Here is a 19858-nt window from a genome sequence, read left to right on the forward strand (position 1 = left end):
TTTAAAACAAAACAAGGTACAGCTTTAAAGTGCAGTGATTATCTTTTGAGGGGAGAGGCAGCTTATTAATCTTAATGAACTGTGTTTTGTATAATGAGACATTAAAATGAAATGTGCGTGTTGAGTTTGGGTAAGCAAATTAGGTGAGAAGAATGCTGACATGGGATTAAAATATGCTGGCAAATTAAACATGGAGATAACTAAGACTTCTTTTTTGTACAAAGGCCATTTTCTGAGGTAGTAAATGAATTGGCAATGGCTGAAATGCATTTAGGTTGGTACTGTTTTGCCATAACATTGTTTCTGGAATTGCCTTTAATTTGTCAAAAGAAAAACTACCCACCCCAGTTAGAAGTTATCACATCTGGGTGTGGTGGCTCATGCCTGTAATTCCAGCACTTTGGGAGGCCAAGGCAGGAGGATCGCTTGAGTCCAGGAGTTTGAGACCACCCGGGGCAACACGGTAAGACCCTGTCTCTATTTTAAAAATTTAAAGAGTTAAAAAGAAAAAGAAAAAAAGTTATCATTCATGAGATTTTTTTTTTTTTTGAGATGGAGATTCGCTCTCGTTGCCCACGCTGGAGTGCAGTGGCATGATCTCAGCTCACTACAGCTTCTGCCTCCAAGGTTCAAGCAATTCTCCTGCCCCAGCCTCCCTAGTAGCTGGGATTACAAGCGCCCGCCACACCTAGCTAATTTTTGTATTTTTAGTAGAGATGGGGTTTCACCATGTTCACCAGGCTGAAAAGAAATGCGCATGTTGAGTTGGGGTAAGCAAATTAGGGGAGAAGAACTGATCTCAGGTGATCCGACAGCCTCGGCCTCCCAAAATGCTGGGATTATAGGCGTGAGTCACCACGTCCGGCCCATTCATGAAATCAAGCCTGAAGGAGTTCATACAGTAATAGTTATCAAACCATTAGGCAAAAGGCTACTTCTCAGAGAGAAGCTACTTTTTTTATTTTTTAATTTTTGAGATGGAGTTCTTTGGTCGTCCCCCAGGCTGGAGTGCAATGGCGCAATCTTGGCTCACTGCAACCTCCACCTTCCCGGGTTCAAGCAATTCTCCTGCCTCAGCCTCCCTAATAGCTGGGATTACAGGCACGCGCCACCACGCCCAGCTAATTTTTGTATTTTGTAGAGATGTGATTTCACCATGTTAGCCAGGCTGGTCTCGAACTCCTGACTTTTGGTGATTCGCCCCACCTTGGCCTCCCAAAGTGCTGGGATTATAGGCGTGAGCCACTGTGTCTGGCCTATTTTTTTTATCTTTTTGAGATGAAGTCTTGCTTTGTTGCCCAGGCTGGAGTGCAGTGGCACAGTCTTGGCTCACTGCAACCTCCACCTCCCAAGTTTGGGCAATTCTCCTGCCTCAGCCTCCCAAGTAGCTGGGATTACAGGTGCCCGCCACCAGGCCCAGTTAATTTTTGTATTTTTAGTAGAGACAGGGTTTCATCATGTTGGTCAGACTGGTCTCAAACTCCTGATCTAAAGTGATCTGCCTGCTTCGGCCTCCCAAAGTGCTGGGATTACAGGCGTGAGCCACCACGACTGACAGCTACTTTTAATAATATTTGGCAAGTAAATGTTTTCTAGCATAAGTATCAAGTCTTTCTCACCTATGGCTTTTGTATAATAATTATAAGCTTCGTTGTAATCTTTCTTGGCATAGTATGCATTTCCTTGTTCCTTGAAAGTCTCTGCTTCCCTGAAAATGAAAGAGAAAAAGAATTATGTTACTGTACAAAGGGAATAACCTCTGTAATCTTCTAGGAGCAATCTTTGGTCTAGAGCCCGCAGCACATTGAGCTGAAAGTTAGTGTGATACTTGAAGGAATTTATAGATTTGTTCAATAGGCCAATGGACCAAAAGGAGGTGCCAATGAAAGAATCCAAGTTCTTCAGATGCTCCTTTTTGTCAGTTAGATACATTCAAACTAAATCAAGAAAACCCCTCTTAGGTTCTTGCCTCACCTCACTATTTCTGCCTATAGCCATCCTCCCGCAGGACAGACAAATTTAGACATTCCTTCAGGGCAAGAAATTTTTCTTTCTCCTTCCACAGTGTCACAACTGCTGCCTCTTTTGCAAACTTACAGGAAAAAGGTTACTCCATTCAGGGGCAACTTATTTCTCAATGTGAAATAGGTCATATCCTCAAGAGTTTTAATAATTTCATCTCCTGAAAAGTGGCTCATGCATTTGTCACTGAAAGAACAAGCAGAGCAAAGGCAGGTGGCAAAAGAGTTAAAAGCATAGCATGTTGGTGTTTAAGACAGGAACAGAGTTGAGTGACAGCAGAGACTAAGACCATCGATGACAGGGATATATGAGGTATAGGCTGCCAGTGCCATACTATAAGGAACACCCATCTACTGGTGTTCCCTCCTCCCATCACATCTATGTGGGTACTTGCTGCCCCCTTTGCACTCCCTCCAGTACCTTATATATTCAACAACTGGGTTATAGCAGAATTTTTTCCCTACCTCTAAGATCTATTTTTTGAAACTATGCCATTAGACAAAGTACACTTTCTTAAAGGAACAATGTTATATAATTGGGGAATTAGATTCCTGAGCAAGTACCTAGAATCAAATCAGACATGATCAACAATGTTTTAACCTCTATCAAGATACTCAAAATCACTCCACTCTCAAGTGATAAAGATAATTCTTTACTGAAATGATTACTGCAACATTAACTAAGTACCTGATCATTTTTGTTATGATCCTGTTTCAACGGGAAAGAAAGCATCTTTCTTTTCCTGTTTTTCACGTGCAAAAAAGAACCTAGTTCAGAGTTGCCTGACGTGGGGGCAAAAGTCCTAGTTCTTAAACCCTGGCGATGGTATAGCAATTTACAGCTTGAGTCTATGGTTATCTGCATTAGGGAGATTTGTGATTTACTTACGTATTTTAAACTACAAACTAGCAAAGCTGCCCTCCTTTTATTGAGGTGATCCTCCCTCTCCATTCTTCTCCATCACTGTCCTGGCAAGCCCTACTAATATGAAAAGGCTGCTAGAAGAAAGGAGAAGGAAAATGGGAATGACCTATAAATGCTGACAGATTTGAAATGTGATGGATATAAATCTGCTTGAGTAACTGTTTATACCAACTATCACGATGCTGAAAAGAGGCCATCTGCTATTAAAAATCTTCAAGAAAGATCCCCCAATTCCAAGATTTAAAGGACCAACTGAAATCCTACTACACAGTATACACCACCCTGTAACTCTAAATTAAGCAAAGTGCTTATAAAAACTCTGAGGAGCCTATCCTTTAACAGCAGACATGCTAAGGGATTCAAACAAAGGACTTGCTTAAACTGGATTTCGATTAGTCAAACTGCTGTGAAGAAATGGAGTAGCAAATTCCAAAATAAGACATTAGGCCCAAACTCTATCAGAGATCTAGCCTCTTCTTCAGTTGGCTAGTGGCTAAGAATATGCAAATCTCTGAGGAAAACCAAGACATCTAGGTACCTGGGGAGACACTGTGAGCAGTATAAAGCCTGTTAATCAAAAGTGAAATAATGTACAGGGCTGCTGAAAGGTGCCCCTAGCCTCCTCTTTCCTAAAACACTACCCCTATGGAGGTCGGGGAGTTCAGGACTGGCTTCTAGAAAAAATGCAAAGGATTATTTTGGTGGATGGTTACTAATAATTACTGAGGCCAGGTACTTTCCATACATCATCCTCTATAAAACAGAGTCTGGTGAACATCATTATTCCCATTTTTCAAAGGAGGAAATAAGGCCTGGGGGTTAAATAACTTGCCTGAGGTCAGGTCAGGACATTACCCACATTTGTCAGAATACAAAGCTTGTGCACTTTCTACTATGCCAAGCTTTCTCTCTAATGCTTGCCTCCACTTACTGCTAACTATTTTGAAAATCAATCTGTACTACGAGGAATAAGACATGGACAATATATGTAAGACATAGACAATACGTATAAATTTGTTTAAACTAAGACCCCCGGCATATAATATTTAACCCCAGAACCAAAATCGGTATTTAAATAAGCTAAACGACATTCCTAACAATTAGTCAAAGAGGAAGCAGGGCTCCTTTCTCTTTAAGATGCAAGACCTAGTGAACTGGACTTTGCCTCCCCAAAGAAATGCATTTCATTTTAGTAAATGGTGAGTAGATTCCATTCTAGAGCAAACAAAGCAAGTAATGTAGAGTCAGCCCACAGCAAAAAGAACAAGAAGAATTGTGTTGTGACAAGTTGCCATGTTTTTAACCTCACACTGCACAGCATCAGGCCAGAATTAGCTATTCCCACACAATTGCCTCATGAAAAGGACTTATTTTCATAGAAACGTGGCTGATTAACAGCTGCCTAAACAATGGGCACTTAGTGCTTTTAGACTGAACGCTGATTTTTTGCCTCCAGGTCCAATGCCCAAAGTGGACTGGAGTTCCTCCTTCATTTTGAACCTCCCGACCAAATACACAACAAGCTTTAATCAATGGGCCTGACCCTGTGAGACCAGTCGAGGAAAGAGTGGATCTTTGGAATCCAGCATGGCAGTAGCAAGAACTGAACAAGGCTGCATCAGGAACAATTCCAGGGTAAAATCCATTCAAGTCCTGCCCTGGAAGTCTGAGAAAGGGCTGAAGCTTGTTCAAGTTGCCTTTACAGCAAAGGGACTGAAGGATGAGATGTCAAAGGCGTGGGACTGGAAAAGAAGAAGAGCAGGTTAACACTGGAATTGAGGGCAGTCTGATGGTGGCATCTGCCACTCACTCACTGCCAGGGTCAATTCATCTGATAAGCAAGTGAGGTTATAACATGTACCTACTGAAACACACCAGTACTGAGAAAAGAAGAATTAGGATTAACTGGCTTCACCTAGACCAATTTAAAAAAAAAAAAAAAAAAGGATTCCCAATGCACTAAACTACAGATTATTTTCTGTGGCTATAAAATTAAATTCAGATTAAACTCCTAAATATAATACCACAGCAAAATATAGATTTGGCCATAACTGATCTGATGGTACTATTAACAACTACAATATATTTGTAGTGTTGTTTCAGATTTTCAAAGCATTTCCAATGAAGATTTTGAATTTTTTTTTTTTTTTTTGTTGATGGAGTCTCGCTCTTTGGCCCAGGCTGGAGTGCAGTAGCATGAACTCGGCTCACTGCAGCCTCTGCCTCCTGGGTTCAAGTGCTCTCTCACCTTAGCCTCCTAAGTAGCTGGGATTACAGGCATGTGCCACCATGCCCAGCTAATTTTTATATTTTTAGTAGAGATGGGTTTCATCACGTTGGCCAGACTGGTCTCAAACTCCTGACTGCAAATTATCTGCCTGCCTAGGCCTCTCAAAGTGCTAGGATTATAGGCGTCAGCCACCACGCCTAGCCAAGATTTTCTTTTCTTCTTTTTTTTTTTTTTTGAGATGGAGTCTCGCTCTGTCGCCCAGGCTGGAGTGCAGTGGCGCAATCTCGGCTCACTGCAACCTCCGCCTCCTGGTTCAAGTGATTCTCCTGCCTCAGCTTCCCAAGTAGCTGGGATTACAGGTGCTTGCCAGTGCGCCTGGCTAATTTTTTGTATTTTTAGTAGAGACTGGGTTTCACCATGTTAGCCAGGATGGTCTCGATCTCCTAACCTCGTGATCCGCCCGCCTCCGCCTCCCAAAGTGCTGGGATTACAGGCGTGAGCCACTACACCCAGCCTAAGATTTTCAAATGGACTTCTGAGGTGGTTATGGCAATAATTTCACCTATCCTTCAACAGAGGAAGAGCTAGTGAGGCACCCAAGATGGCTGCACAGGTCTCCTAAGTCCTAGAAGTTTATATTTTCCCCTACATCCTGTTAGTATCAAGGCTTTTAGATTAAAACTAATTTATCCAGTTCTCCCACCAAATCCTTGCATCAACTTCTATTTTTTTTTTTTTTTTTTTTTTGAGACGGAGTCTTGCTCTGTCGCCCAGGCTGGAGTGCAGTGGCCGGATCTCAGCTCACTGCGAGCTCCGCCTCCCGGGTTTACACCATTCTCCTGCCTTAGCCTCCCGAGTAGCTGGGACTACAGGAACCCGCCAACGCGCCCGGCTAGTTTTTTGCATTTTTTAGTAGAGACGGGGTTTCACCGTGTTAGCCAGGATGGTCTCGATCTCCTGACCTCATGATCCACCCGTCTCGGCCTCCCAAAGTGCTGAGATTACAGGCGTGAGCCACCGCGCCCGGCCCCTTGCATCAACTTCTAAGCAGAATAAGCTTCACAGCTCTGATTCACCAAGAGATGCTGGGAAGGACTCCACCTCCACCAACCCAGTCTTTTCATTTTAATTGACAGTAATACAGTTGTGTGCAAACAGCTACTGAAAGGTTTTCCCAAAAAATCTGTCCTCTTTGGATGCGTGGAGGATCTCCCACAACAGGATCAGCACTGGACAGCCTGGCCTTCAGAGAAGACATCTCATTCGTGGTCTCCTTTGCTATTTTAAAATGTATGTCTTTGTTTTTCAAAAATAACCTTGCTGGGCACAATGTCTCACGCCTGTAATCCCAGCACTTTGGGAGACAAAGACAGGAAGACTGCTTGAGCGCAGGAGTTTGAGAACAGCCTGGAAAACACAGGGAGACTCTGTCTCTATAAAAATTTAAAAATTAGCTGGGCATGGTGGTGCATGTCTGTAGTCCCAGCTACTTGGGAGGCTAAGATGGGAGGATTGCTTGAGCCCAGGAGGTTGAGGCTGCAATGAGCTGTGATTGTACCACTGCACTCTAGCCTGAGTGACAGGGCAAGACTCTGTCTCAAAAAAACAAAACCACCCACCAGTAAGAAAACTGCAACTTTGAAAACTTGCTCTTCTACAATAAATGTTGGTTAAAATCTGTATATCCTTTACACATGCAGTTACGTTATCTCTCTCTGAATTCAGTATTCATTCATTGCTGACACTAATTACTCCAACAAACACTGCCAAGGGAATCATTTGATATCACACAGGTCTTAGCAGGGCTCAGCATCATGTGATTACATCAGACAACTTGGGCTTATGATTGTTAGCCAACTTTGCACATTTACAGCTCAATTGAATTAAAAACACATTAAAACATCGTAGTTGACATTGCAACATGCCCGAAATTAGGTGCCCTATAAAAATTTCCATTTTCTCTCTAAGTACTTCCAAGTTGAACACTTAAGCAAGATCTCTGTGTTGGGCCAACTAGTCTAACTTTTAACAATTAAAGAAGCAATCGGAAACTTTAGCCTCCACTAATGCAGAATTAATTGTGTGGTAGTTTTAAAAATGTCATTAACATGGCTGGGTTCTCTCTGGAATTGCTTGACATATCACATATTTGCAGATTATTAAAACAGGGATGAGATTCTTCATCATTTTAAAATGTATTCCACCTCACTGCATGAAAAACAGACTAGCATGGTTTCATTATTCTGCAACATTTGTAACCTAGGAAATGTGGATTCCAATTTTGTATGACAAAAAGCACACCACACTGTGGTTTGATTTTTTCTTTTTTTTTTTTTTTGAGACAAAGTCTCGCTCTGTCACCCAGGCTGGAGTGCAGTGGCACAATCTCAGCTCACTGCAACCTCCACCTCCCGGGTTCAAGCAATTCTCCCACCTCAGCCTCCCAAGTAGCTGGGATTACAGGCACATGCTACCACACCCGGACAATTTTTTTTTTTTTTTTTTGAGAAAAGAGCTTATTTATTTATTTATTTATTTTTATTTTGTTTATTTTTTGAGACAGAGTCTGACTGTCACCCAGGCTGGAGTGCAGTGGTGCGATCTCAGCTCACTGCAAGCTCTGCCTCCCAGGTTCATGCCATTCTCCTGCCTCAGCCTCCCGAGTAGCTGGGACTACAGGTGCCCACCACCATGACCGGCTGATTTTTTTGTATTTTTAGTAGAGATGGGGTTTCATCATGTTAGCCAGGATGGTCTCGATCTCCTGAACTCGTGATCCACTCGCCTCGGCCTCCCAAAGTGCTGGGATTACAGGCGTGAGCCACTGTGCCCGGCCTGGTTTTTTTTTTTTTTTTTTTTTAAAGGCAGGGTCTCACTCTGTCACCCAGGCTGCAGTACAGTGGGGTGAACACGGTTTGCTGCAGCTCGACCTCCTGGGCTCAAGCAACCCTTCTGCCTCAGCCTCCTGCGTACCTGGGACTATAGGAACACACCACCGTGCCTGGCTAAATTTTTTATTTTTTTGTCAAGATGAGATTTCACTTCATTGCCCAGTCTGGTCTCAAATTCCTGGGCTCGCCGGGCGCAGTGGCTCACGCCTGTAATCCCAGCACTTTGGGAGGCCGAGGCGGGCGGATCACAAGGTCAGGAGATCGAGACCACGGTGAAACCCCGTCTCTACTAAAAATACAAAAAATTAGCCGGGCACGGTTGTGGGCGCCTGTAGTCCCAGCTACTCGGGAGGCTGAGGCAGGAGAATGGCGTGAACCCGGGAGGCGGAGCTTGCAGTGAGCCGAGATCGCGCCACTGCACTCCAGCCTGGGCGACAGAGAGAGACTCCGTCTCAAAAAAAAAAAAAAAAAAAAACAAAAATCAAATTCCTGGGCTCAAGCAATCCTCCAGCCTCAGCCTCCCAAAGTGCTGGAATTACAGACACGAGCCACTGAACATGGCTGCCACACTGCTTTTATTTCAAGTATTTGGCTAGAATAATATTTTTAATAAAGTTAAGCTCTTCCAAAAGCATTAATAATAGCTTAAATCAAAACAGGAGCAGCAGCCTAAATAAGGTTTTGTTTTCATTTTCTTGATGTATTCTGTTATTCCTGAAGTGGAAGAAAAAAAATTCAGTTTTGTTGAAATTACAACTGAAGATAAAATGATTTATTTTGGCAAAGCAGAGGAGTGTTTAGTGGCCTTTGATTTTGGAGAGTATTTTATTGGCACTGAGAAATTTTTTAGAAAAAGATACCTTTCTTGGCAGGATGTGGTGGCTCACGCCTGTAATCCCAGCACTTTGGGAGTCTGAGGCAGACGGATCACAAGGTCAGGAGTTTGAGACCAGCCTGACCAATACAGTGAAACTCCATCTCTACTAAAAATACAAAAATTAGCCTGGCGTGGTGGCGCGCACCTGTAATCCCAGCTACCTGGGACGCTGAGGCAGGTGGATCACAAGGTCAGGAGATCACGACCATCCTGGTTAACACGATGAAACCGCATCTCTACTAAAAGTACAAAAAAAAAATTAGCCAGGCATGGTGGCAGGCGCCTGTAGTTCCAGTCCCAGCTACTCAGGAGGCTGAGGCAGGAGAATAGCGTGAACCTAGGAGCTGGAGCTTGCAGTGAACTGAGATCGCCACTGCACTCCAGCCTGGGCAACAGAGCGAGACTCTGTCTCAAAAAAAAAAAAAAAAAAAAAAAAAAGAAAAGAAAAATATACTTTTCTTTTCCTTTAAGTTATTAATAATAATACTTTATACTGCGAATGAGTCAATGCCCCTTATGCATTCCTCTTATATTTACTACTCCCCAAATGTCGCCTTAGTCTATGATTGTGATGCCCCATTTATTTTACTCAGTCAAATTTACTAGTTGCCTGCTGATCTAGAAATGCCCTCCACCCTTCAGAATTCACGGGATCTTGGCCAGTCAGAGTAGAAATTCTTTCCTCCTTCCCACGGTCGGAGACCTCTTGTCCCTAATGGCATGTCACAGGGCCTGTTTCATGTTGCACTCTCCCTGACCTTCATGACAGAATAAAGTAAAAGGAGCCCAGGAGCCTAACTTCTGGTCTATCTTACCAAAAGCAAGTCATTTAGTTTCTTTTTTTTGGAGACAGTCTCATTCTATTGTCCAGCCCGGAGTGCAGTGGTGGGATCTCGGCTCACTGCAACCTTCACCTCCCAGGTTCAAGCGATTCTCATGCCTCAGCCTGCTTAGTTGCTGGGACTACAGGCACGCGCCACCATGCCTGGCTAATTTTTTGTATTTTAGTAGAGATGGGGTTTCACTATGTTGCCCAGGCTGGTCTCAAATTCTTGAGCTCAGGCGATCCACTGCCTCAGCCTCCCAAAGTGCTAAGATTACAGGCATGTGCCACCACACCTGGCCAGAAAAAAACTGCTTTTTTTTTGGTTTTGAGACGGAGTTTTGCTCCTGTTGCCCAGGCTGGAGTGCAATGGCGTGATCTCGGCTCAATGCAACCTCTGACTCCCGGGTTCAAGTGATTCTCCTGCCTCAGCCTCCCGAGTAGCTGGGATTACAGGCATGTGCCACCACACATGGCTAATTTTGTATTTTTAGTAGATATGGGGTTTCTCCATGTTGGTCAGGCTGGTCTCGAACTACCAACCTCAGGTGATCCACCCACCTCGGCCTCCCAAAATGTTGGGATTACAGGCGTGAGCCACCGCGCCCAGCAAAAAGTTTCTTTAAAAAAAAAAAAAAAAAAGGGCTGGGCGCAGTGGCTCACGCCTTTAATCCCAGCACTTTGGGAGGCCGAGGAGGGCTGATCACAAGGTCAGGAGATCGAGACCACAGTGAAACCCCGTCTCTACTAAAAATACAAAAAATTAGCCGGGCGCGGTGGTGTGGTGGGCGCCTGCAGTCCCAGCTACTCGGGAGGCTGAGGCAGGAGAATGGCGTGAACCCGGGAGGTGGAGCTTGCAGTGAGCCGAGATCGCACCACTGCACTCCAGCCTGGGCAACAGAGCAAGACTCCGTCTCAAAAAAAAAAAAAAAATCTAGGCTGGGCAAGGTGGCTCACGTCCGTAATCCCAGCACTTTGGGAGACCAAGGCGGGTGGATCACCTGAGGTCAGGAGTTCAAGACCAGCCTGGGCAACATGGTGAAACCCCAGCCTCCACAAAAATATAAAAATAGCCAGGCATGATAGCGGTGCCTGTAATCCCAGCTACTAGGGAGGCTGAGGCAGGAGAATTACTACTTGAACCCAGGAGACGGAGGTTGCAGTGAGCCTAGATTGTGCCACTGCAATCCAGCCTGGGCAACAGAGTAAGACTCCATCTCAAAAAAAAAAAAAAAAAATTCAACTATTCTAGGAGTGAAATGTCAATATAAATTTCACATAGACAAGCGGAAGTCACAGGTATAGATATATACATAGATATACATTTTTTGAGATAGACTCTCACTCTCACTCTTGTCACCTAGGCTGAAGTGCAGTGGTGTGATCTCAGTTCACTGCAACCTCGGCCTCCCAGGCTCAAGGGATTCTCCTGCCTCAGCCTCCTGAGTAGCTGGGATTACAGGGCCCCACCACCATGCCTGGCTAATTTTTGTATTTTTTAGTAGAGATGAGGTCTTGCCATGTTGGCCACTTTGGTCTTCAAACTCCTGACCTCAAGTGATCCGCCCATCTCAGCCTTCCAAAGTGTTGGGATTAAAGGCGTGAGCCATCGCGCCTGGCCACAGATACATGACTTGGAATAATTCTACAAATATTGCAAGGTACTTATGCTAGGTGCTTCATTCAGAAAAAAACAGAAGGTGAGCACTATCCAACTGCTACTTTTTAGCAAAGCTATCTGCTACTCAGCTTTCTTTACCCAATTTCCTACAGAATAGATAGTTTTCACTTTAAAGCACAACTGGAACAACCCTCTACACCTCCCCGCTAAAAAAGAGAGAAGGTAAAAGATGAATAAAATTCCTTAACACACCAGTTCAAATTGTCCTCTGGGTGGACATTCAAGCCTTAACAGAGTCAGAGGGGATTCAAAATGCACCAGAGGAGTCGCAGACTGTCTACACAAAGCAGCAGCACTCCCTACTGTTCAGGCAGGGACAGACACCAGGCAGCAAGCTGTGCCTGGCTGTGCAGCTGGCTACGCTGTATTCAGTAAGGAAGAAAAAGCAAGCAACCAATTCAAGCCCTACAGAAATCCCATCACTGCAAGCAGAAAGATATTCACTTGGAAATGTTTGTCTCAACAGTGTTTTTTTTTTTTTTTTTTTTTTTTTTTGAGACGGAGTCTCGCTCTGTCGCCCAGGCTGGAATGCAGTGGCCGGATCTCAGCTCACTGCAAGCTCCGCCTCCCACGTTTACGCCATTCTCCTGCCTCAGTCTCCCGAGTAGCTGGGATTACAGGCGCCCGCCACCTCGCCCGGCTAGTTTTTTGAATTTTTTTTAGTAGAGACGGGGTTTCACCGGGTTAGCCAGGATGGTCTCGATCTCCTGACCTTGTGATCTGCCCGTCTCGGCCTCCCAAAGTGCTGGGATTACAGGCTTGAGCCACTGCGCCCGGCCCTCAACAGTGTTTTAAATTTATTTTAGATCCTTAAATGAGAGGTGTCATCATCTATTACATCTACCTAACCTTCACTTATCCCTGGGGAGAGGAGACCCAATAATGAAGCTACCTCTGAGAAACATGCTTCTCTGAAACCATTCTGAGGATACAAGTCACTGGCTTTTTAGCATTAGCCAGAGGCTTGCTTTCACAACATATCCCCAAACCCACCATTTTCCATCCCTTGGTTCCCTATTCTGTGACATCTCCCACTATAGGAACACCAGCACCCATCAAAAATTTAAAACTGAGGAACTACAATTAAGGAAAAGGCTGCTTTGGCTTGGCGCGGTGGCTCACGCCTGTAATCCCAGCAATTTGGGAGGCCGAGGCAGGCAGATCCTGAGGTCATGAGATCAAGATCATCCTGGCCAACATGGTGAAACCCGTCTCTACTAAAAATACAAAAAATTAGCTGGGCGTGGTGGCATGCAACTGTAGTCCCAGTTACTCAGGAAGCTGAGGCAAGAGGATCACTTGAACCCAGGAGGCGGAGATTGCAGTGAGCCGAGATCGTGCCATTGCACACTCCAGCCTGGCAACAGAGCGAGACTCCATCACAAAAAAACAAAAAAACGAAAAAAAAAAAAAGAAAGGGAAGGAAGAAAGGGAGGGAGTGGGGAAGGAAGGAAGGAAGGAAGGAAGGGAGGGAGGGAGGGAGGGAGGGAGGAAGGAAGGAAGGAAGGAAGGAAGGAGCGAGCTACTTCCTAGGCCGGGTGCTGCAGTGGCTCACGCCTGTAATCTCAGCACTTTGGGAGGCCAAGGCAGGCGGATCATCTGAGGTTGGGAGTTCGAGACCAGACTGACCAACATGGAGAAACCCCGTCTCTACAAAAAAAACAAAAAACAAAATTAGCCGGCTGTGGTGGTGCATGCCTGTAATCCCAGCTACTCGGGAAGCTGACTCAGGAGAATTGCTTGAACCTTGAAGGCAGAGGCTACAGGGAGCCGAGATTGCGCCACTGCACTCCAGCCTGGGCAACAAGAGTGAAACTCGGTCTCAAAAAAAAAAAAAAAAAAAATATATATATATATATATATAAAATATATATATATATATATAAAAAATATATATATAAAGGCTGCTTCATGAGTCTTTTTGGGTGGAGTGGGGTGGGGTGGAGATGGGAACTAGGGTGGGGAGGAGCCTGGATTGTCAACTAGTATTTTACTTCTCAAAGTTGTCTTGGTTCCTTAGTTCAACAGGTGGTTAACTGTCTCAGGGCAAACTGTCCAAGGAAGAACTCTCAGGACAGAAACTCCAAAAACAAGAGAGGGTCCTGCTTGCCCCTCATACTCTCTCCAAAAGTAATATTAGAATCAGGAGAGATGGTTAACACTGCTTATCTGACAATCTCGCCTCCCCACACAAATTGTAAGTCACATGCCAACAGAATTTCAGGTCTCAGAATAAGACCTGAGAGTCATATATTCCTCCTATTACCATTCTCAAAAGCCTCAACCACTCATATTCTTATCAATGGTGAGGGTAAAACATAGGAATTGCCATTTTGATCCTAACGGGAGAAGAAAAAACAGTGTCACTCCAATAAAAGTTGTTGGGATAACTGCACCTTGAATTTTGTTCTTACTTCTGAAAGTTTAAAAGAATACCTGGAACGACCTCTAAGTAACTTCCACATCACTCAGCGCTGGAGAAAGGGGACCAAAGACTAGTGCAGTAAGGGAGAAATGGGTCTCAGTGGGACTCTGCATCAGACCACAAGGCAACTAGGCAACTGCTGACCACTGTTCTCCAATCTTCTAAAGTCCTGAAGAAGGAAAACTCAAGTGCCCAGTACTCAGCTTTTCAAAACCTTTAAAATACAAACTTCAAAGACTAAACTAATCCCTGATTGGCTGGAATGTACAATAAGGCTGGGCTTTCAGCCAATCAGAGTTCTGGTTGTTGGGAGTGGACTGGACTCTAAGGCAACTGCCACTCACTTGGCCCTGTATTTTCTCAAAATTCTTGTTTCTCTGGCACTAGTTAATATGTAGATCTGAATTAAAGCAGTAAGAGAGAACCTTTCTCTGTACTCTACCTTTGCTCCAATTATGATTATCTACTTTGCAACTTGTTAGTATCAGAGTTCAATTAATTTGCCGGTATTGAGAATTCTGTATTCCTAGGTTTATCTCTTTCTTAACCAGGACCCATTTTTCCTCCCATCTCCCATTTCTTCATGTCTGACTACACTTAGTGCATAGCAAAAGGAAAAAAATGTTTCTCACTGATTTGGGATCCAGGTCAAAGATAAATTCCCACTCAGTTTGGAGGCTTACTGAAATGTCTAGGTGCTTGCTCTGAAACTTCAAGAGGAAGATTAGAAGGACACATTCCTAAGAATTTAAAACCGGGTAAGGAAGAAAGCAGGGGAGGCATGCCCACAAGCTCTTCAGTTAAGTAAGGCCACAAACTTAAAAACACCATGCAAAGCTTGCAGCAAACAAACAGCAACTACAGCAAACCAGGGACATGAATTCAGAGTTCAGTTGTCCCATTAACAATGTGAATAAAGAAATAAAAGGCAAAATCCTAACAGCAAAGGGTTTACAATACCTAGGTAGTAAGCACCTAATAATTGCTCTTATTTGTGCCCATCAGGAAAACATACAGAGAAGTTAAGCTTATCAGCTCAAGGAATCAGGTAAGGATGTCCTGACTCTTAAGTCTACGGATCCCTTGATTCTTTTAGATCTTGTTGTCCAGTCACATTAGGTATATGTTGAGACACATAAGTGTTTTCTCTTTGAAAAACAATTTGAGGTCGGGTGCAGTGGCTCACGCCTGTAATCCCAGCACTTTGGGAAGACAAGGCAGGCGGATCATGAGGTTAAGAGATCGAGAACATCCTGGCCAACACAGTGAAACTCCGTCTCTACTAAAAATATAAAAATTAGCTGGGCATGGTAGCATGTGCCTATAGTCCTAGCCAGTCAGGAGGCTGAGGCAGGAGAATCGCTTGAACCTGGGAGGCGGAGGTTGCAGTGAGCTGAGATCACACCACTGCACTCCAGCCTGGCAACAGAGCAAGACTCCGTCAAAAAAAAAAAAAGAAGAAAGAAAGAAAAACAATTTGAAATCCCTCAAGTTTACCATAAGAAAGACTCCCTATAGAGATCAAGCTGTTTCCCAGCCCAGGAGATAATCATGAGAGATACTTAACTCAAGACAGGTATTCCCATATTAGGTAAAGCAGTCAGCAACTTCACAGGAAAACATAAAGCTTAAGTTAGTTGAAATGTGAAACATCTGAAGTTGAATCGTCTGGCTCATAAAGAGCTTTGCCTGTTTTGGTGAGCAAAGAGAAATAATCTTCATGCATAGAATCCTGATCTCTTCTGGAGTGCCAACTAATACATCTTTTATTTTAGCCCCAACCCTTTTTTTTTTTTTTTTTTTGAGACAGGGTTTCACTCTGTCACCCAGGATGGAGTGCAGTGGTGTGATCACAACTCACCACAGCCTCGACCTCCCCCATCTCAGGTGATACTTTCACCTCAGCCTCCCAAGTAGCAGGGCCTACAGGTATGCACCATCACACCCTGCTAATTTTTGTATTTTTTTTACAGAGATGGGGGGGGTTTCACCATGTTGCCCAGGTTGGTCTCGAACTCCTGGCCTCAAGCAATCCACTGGCCTCAGCCTCCCAAAGTGCTGGAATTACAGGCGTGAGCCACCGCACCCAACCTTAAATGTTTCTGTAGCGACTAAGTCTCACTATGTTGCCCAGGCTGGTCTCAAACTACTCGGCTCAAGCAATCCTCTCATCTTGACCTCATAAAGTGCTAGGATTACAGGCATGAGCCACTAAGCCTAGCCTTATTTTAGCTTCTTGGCTAAAATAAGGGAAACAGAACTTTGTCAGAGTGACATGCAAAAAAATTGAAATATATCTCTTTTCTCTCTAGAAACACTAAAGCTAAGGAAATAAAACATGTAGCCATTTAAAATGCTGCAATCATGAAGTCCAACGTCTTAAGAGCGCCTCTCATTTTGCCCCCTCCCCGTGGGACTGTGACAACTTAGCAGCAGCAGGACATGTCTTAAGCCAAGACGTAAGGAAGGAAGGATTCCTTGCTGGACCTCACAAAAACAACCCGAGACCCATTAACACTTGTATCTCTAAAAGAACTGGTAGTGGGACCATAACAACAGAGGCAGGAACTTGGCCAAAGAACTCTAACCAGGCCAGACAGCCAGACAGTAAAAGGGCATTTGTAAGGGATGCCCCTATCACTGCCCTCTGCTATGGCCACACAAGAGGAATTCAGGAAACATGAAAAACATAAAACCACCTCCCTCCAAAGCTTCTAAATCTCCATCCCATTTTCAGCACTGGAAAAATCATACATAAACAAGGTTTTTTCATACTAACAGAGCCTAATGTTTATTCTTTTTTTTTTTTTTTTTTTGAGACAGAGTTTCGCTCTTGTTGCCCAGGCTGGAGAGAATGGAGTGATCTCGGCTCACCACAACTTCCGCCTACCGGGCTCAAGTGATTCTCCTGCCTCAGCCTCCGAGTAGCTGGGGCTACAGGCATGTGCCACCACGTGTGGCTATTTTTTTTTTTCTATTTTTAGTAGAGATGGGGTTTCTCCATGTTGGTCAGGCTGGTCTCGAACTCCCGACCTCAGGTGATCAGCCTGCTTCGGCCTCCCCAAGTGCTGGGATTACAGGCGTGAGCCACCACGCCTGGCCAATGTTTATTCTTCTAAGGATGTCTGATACGGCAAAAAGTTAAACTGATTTTTTTGTTTATTTAACTTATTTTATTTTTTTTTTTGAGACAGAGTCTCGCTGCATGGCCCAGGCTGGAGTGCAGTGGTGTGACCTTGGCTCACTGCAACCTCTGCCTCCCGGCGGGTTCAAGAGACTCTCCTGCCTCAGTCTCCCGATTAGCTGGGATTACAGGCGCCCACCACCACGCCCAGCTATTTTTTGTATTTTTAGTAGAGATGGGGTTTCGCCATGTCGGCCAGGCTGGTCTTGAACTCCAGACCTCATGATCCGCCCACCTCAGCCTCCAAAACTGCTGAGATTATAGGCGTGAGCCACCGCGCCCAGCCTTATTTTCCTTTTGACTTGTGCACAAAAGTGGTATATAATAAACATGTTTAATTCTGTCGAAAAGAGTGCTATATATGAGAAGCATAAAAGTCTGATAAGAATGCATTTTTTTCTTTTTTTAATTTAACTTTTTTTTTTTTGAGATGGAGTTTTGCTCTTGTTGCCAAGGCTGGAGTGCAATGGCATGATCTCCCCTCACCGCAACCTCCACCTCCTAGGTTCAATCAATTCTCCCACCTCAGCCTCCCGACTAGCTGGGATTACAGGTGTGCGTCACCACGCCCGGCTACTTTTTGTATTTTTTTTTTCTTTTTTTTTGAGACGGAGTCTCGCTCTGTCGCCCAGGCTGGAGTGCAGTGGCCAGATCTCAGCTCACTGCAAGCTCCGCCTCCTGGGTTCCCACCATTCTCCTGCCTCAGCCTCCTGAGTAGCTGGGACCACAGGCGCCGCCACCTCGCCCGGCTAATTTTTTGTGTTTTTTTTAGTAGAGACGGGGTTTCGCCGTGTTAGCCAGGATGGTCTCGATCTCCTGACCTTGTGATCCGCCCGTCTCGGCCTCCCAAAGTGCTGGGATTACAGGCTTGAGCCACCGCGCCCGGCCTACTTTTTGTATTTTTAGTAGAGACAGGATTTCACCGTATTAGTCACGCTGGTTTCGAACTCCTGACCTCAGGTGATCCACCTGCCTTGGCCTCCCAAAGTGCTGGGATTACAGGTGTGAGCCACCACGCCCAGCCTTTTTCCTTTTTTAATTAATTTTTTTCTCTCACTATTTGAACTACAGGGATAATGCATGTTGTCATGTTTAATTTATAGTTATATTTTCTTAGTGACAGATAAAACAATTTGCATTCTGCAATCAACGACTTTTTTTCTTGAGATGGAATCTCACTCTGTCACCCAGGCTGGAGTGCAATGGCACGATCTCAGTTCACTGCAACCTCCACCTCCTGAGTTCAAGCAATTCTCCTGCCTCAGCCTCCTGTGTAACTGGGATTACATGTGCGTGCCATCACGCCCAGCTAATTTTTGTATTTTTAATAGAGACAGGGTTCTGCCACGTTGGCCACACTGGTCTCAAACGCCTGACCCCAGCTGACCCACCTGCCTTGGCCTCCCAAAGTGCTGGGATTACAGGCTACTTAAGTAATAAGGTAGTTTACCTTATTTTGTTGTACTGCTATAAAATACCATGTTTTGTGTGATGTGGTCACATTACAGCATAACCTATTTTATTATGCGTCTTCAGGTTCATTTACTCCAATTTTATGATAGAATATCCTCTAAGGCTGTGATTGAAGAAATGTATTTGCTTTAGATAGGAGGTTTTGAAATGAAGTCCAAAATAGGGACACTCTACATCAGAGATTGACAATGAGTAGGATGAATTTTTTAAATTACCTATGGCCAGCCTGGTGCAGTGGCTCACGCCTGTAATCCCAGCATTTTGGGAGGCCGAGGCAGGAGGATCACAAGGTCAGGAGATGGAGACCATCCTGGCTAACACGGTGAAACCTCGTCTCTACTAAAAATAAAAATAAATTAAAAAAAAATTAAAAAAAAAAATTAGCCGGGCATGGTGGGCACCTGTAGTCCCAGCTACTGGGGAGGCTGAGGCAGGAGAATGGTGTGAACCCAGGAGGCGGAGCTTGCAGTGAGCTGAGATCATGCCACCACACTCCAGCCTGGGCGACAGAGCGAGACTCCGTCTCAAAAAATTAAAAATAAATAAATAAATAAATTACCTATGGCCAAATCCCTATTTATAATATAAAGAAACACTGAACTCTTTCCAAATCCAAGTAACTCTCTACAATTAATTAAGCTCTGTCTGCACTGGGAGAAATTTTGTTTCCCATTGCAGCTCTTTAATGATGTATAAGGGTTGATGATGCTTAACTTTAAATATCTAGAAAGAAGCAGGAACAACATGAAAGCTCAAAATTAAGAACAGAGACTGGACTCTGGTGTCCTGGCTTCTCTGATATCCCAGGGACCTATTACACTTTGTCAGGCCCCCCAGCTCCCAACAGATCAGGAACTTGAGACACTGGCTGTGGTAACAACCTTCAAGCTTGATAACTATTCATGGCCTCCGTTCTTATATTTCTAACTCATCAGATAGTAAAAATCTCAGAATCCTGATTTCAGATCTCATGAACTAATTCTACATCACCACCTCAAATTACCCAGCCTGAAGACATAACGGGCTTGGTATGAAAATATAAAGTATGTGGGAATAAGACTGAGGGCACTGTAGGCATCTTGAACAAAAGGGTCAGATTAACCTGCAGCTGATAAGGAAAGGGCTCCAAACTTCTAGAACCTTCTTGTCAATTCTGCTTTAGTATTAGAACACGTATGACTACCCACAACTCTGTCCCAACCCCATTTCCAATAATCTGGCCTAACTGTTGCCAGAATCTAGAGCGTTCTCGAAAACCACTCACTCAGCAGCTCCCTTGGCTAGTCCGACTGGCAGTCTCGAACCACTGCGGCTGCTTCGGAGTGCCA

At 44.4% G+C, this 19858-nt stretch overlaps 1 protein-coding gene across 9 annotated transcripts in view; it reads right to left on the reverse strand.

Moving 5' to 3' along the window:
* The window catches only part of LOC105472137 (DnaJ heat shock protein family (Hsp40) member C7), a 47475-nt gene that overhangs the window by 24378 nt on the left and 3239 nt on the right, over positions 1-19858 (reverse strand). For 7 of the 9 annotated variants that reach the window (XM_071083144.1, XM_011725134.3, XM_011725132.3 and 4 more), the window contains one exon: positions 1620-1708. Coding sequence is in view for 4 of the 9 variants with exons in the window: in XM_011725134.3 (XP_011723436.1) it covers positions 1620-1708 (89 nt within the window). In the remaining 5 variants the exon portion in view is untranslated. Of the gene's footprint in view, positions 1-1619; positions 1709-4489; positions 4689-13884; positions 14098-19858 lie in introns of those variants that run through there. The other 2 variants (XM_071083142.1, XM_071083139.1) reach the window with 2 other exon arrangements.

The sequence above is a fragment of the Macaca nemestrina genome, chromosome 17 (genome assembly GCF_043159975.1).
Source record: "Macaca nemestrina isolate mMacNem1 chromosome 17, mMacNem.hap1, whole genome shotgun sequence".
NCBI classification, from domain to species: Eukaryota; Metazoa; Chordata; class Mammalia; order Primates; family Cercopithecidae; genus Macaca; species Macaca nemestrina.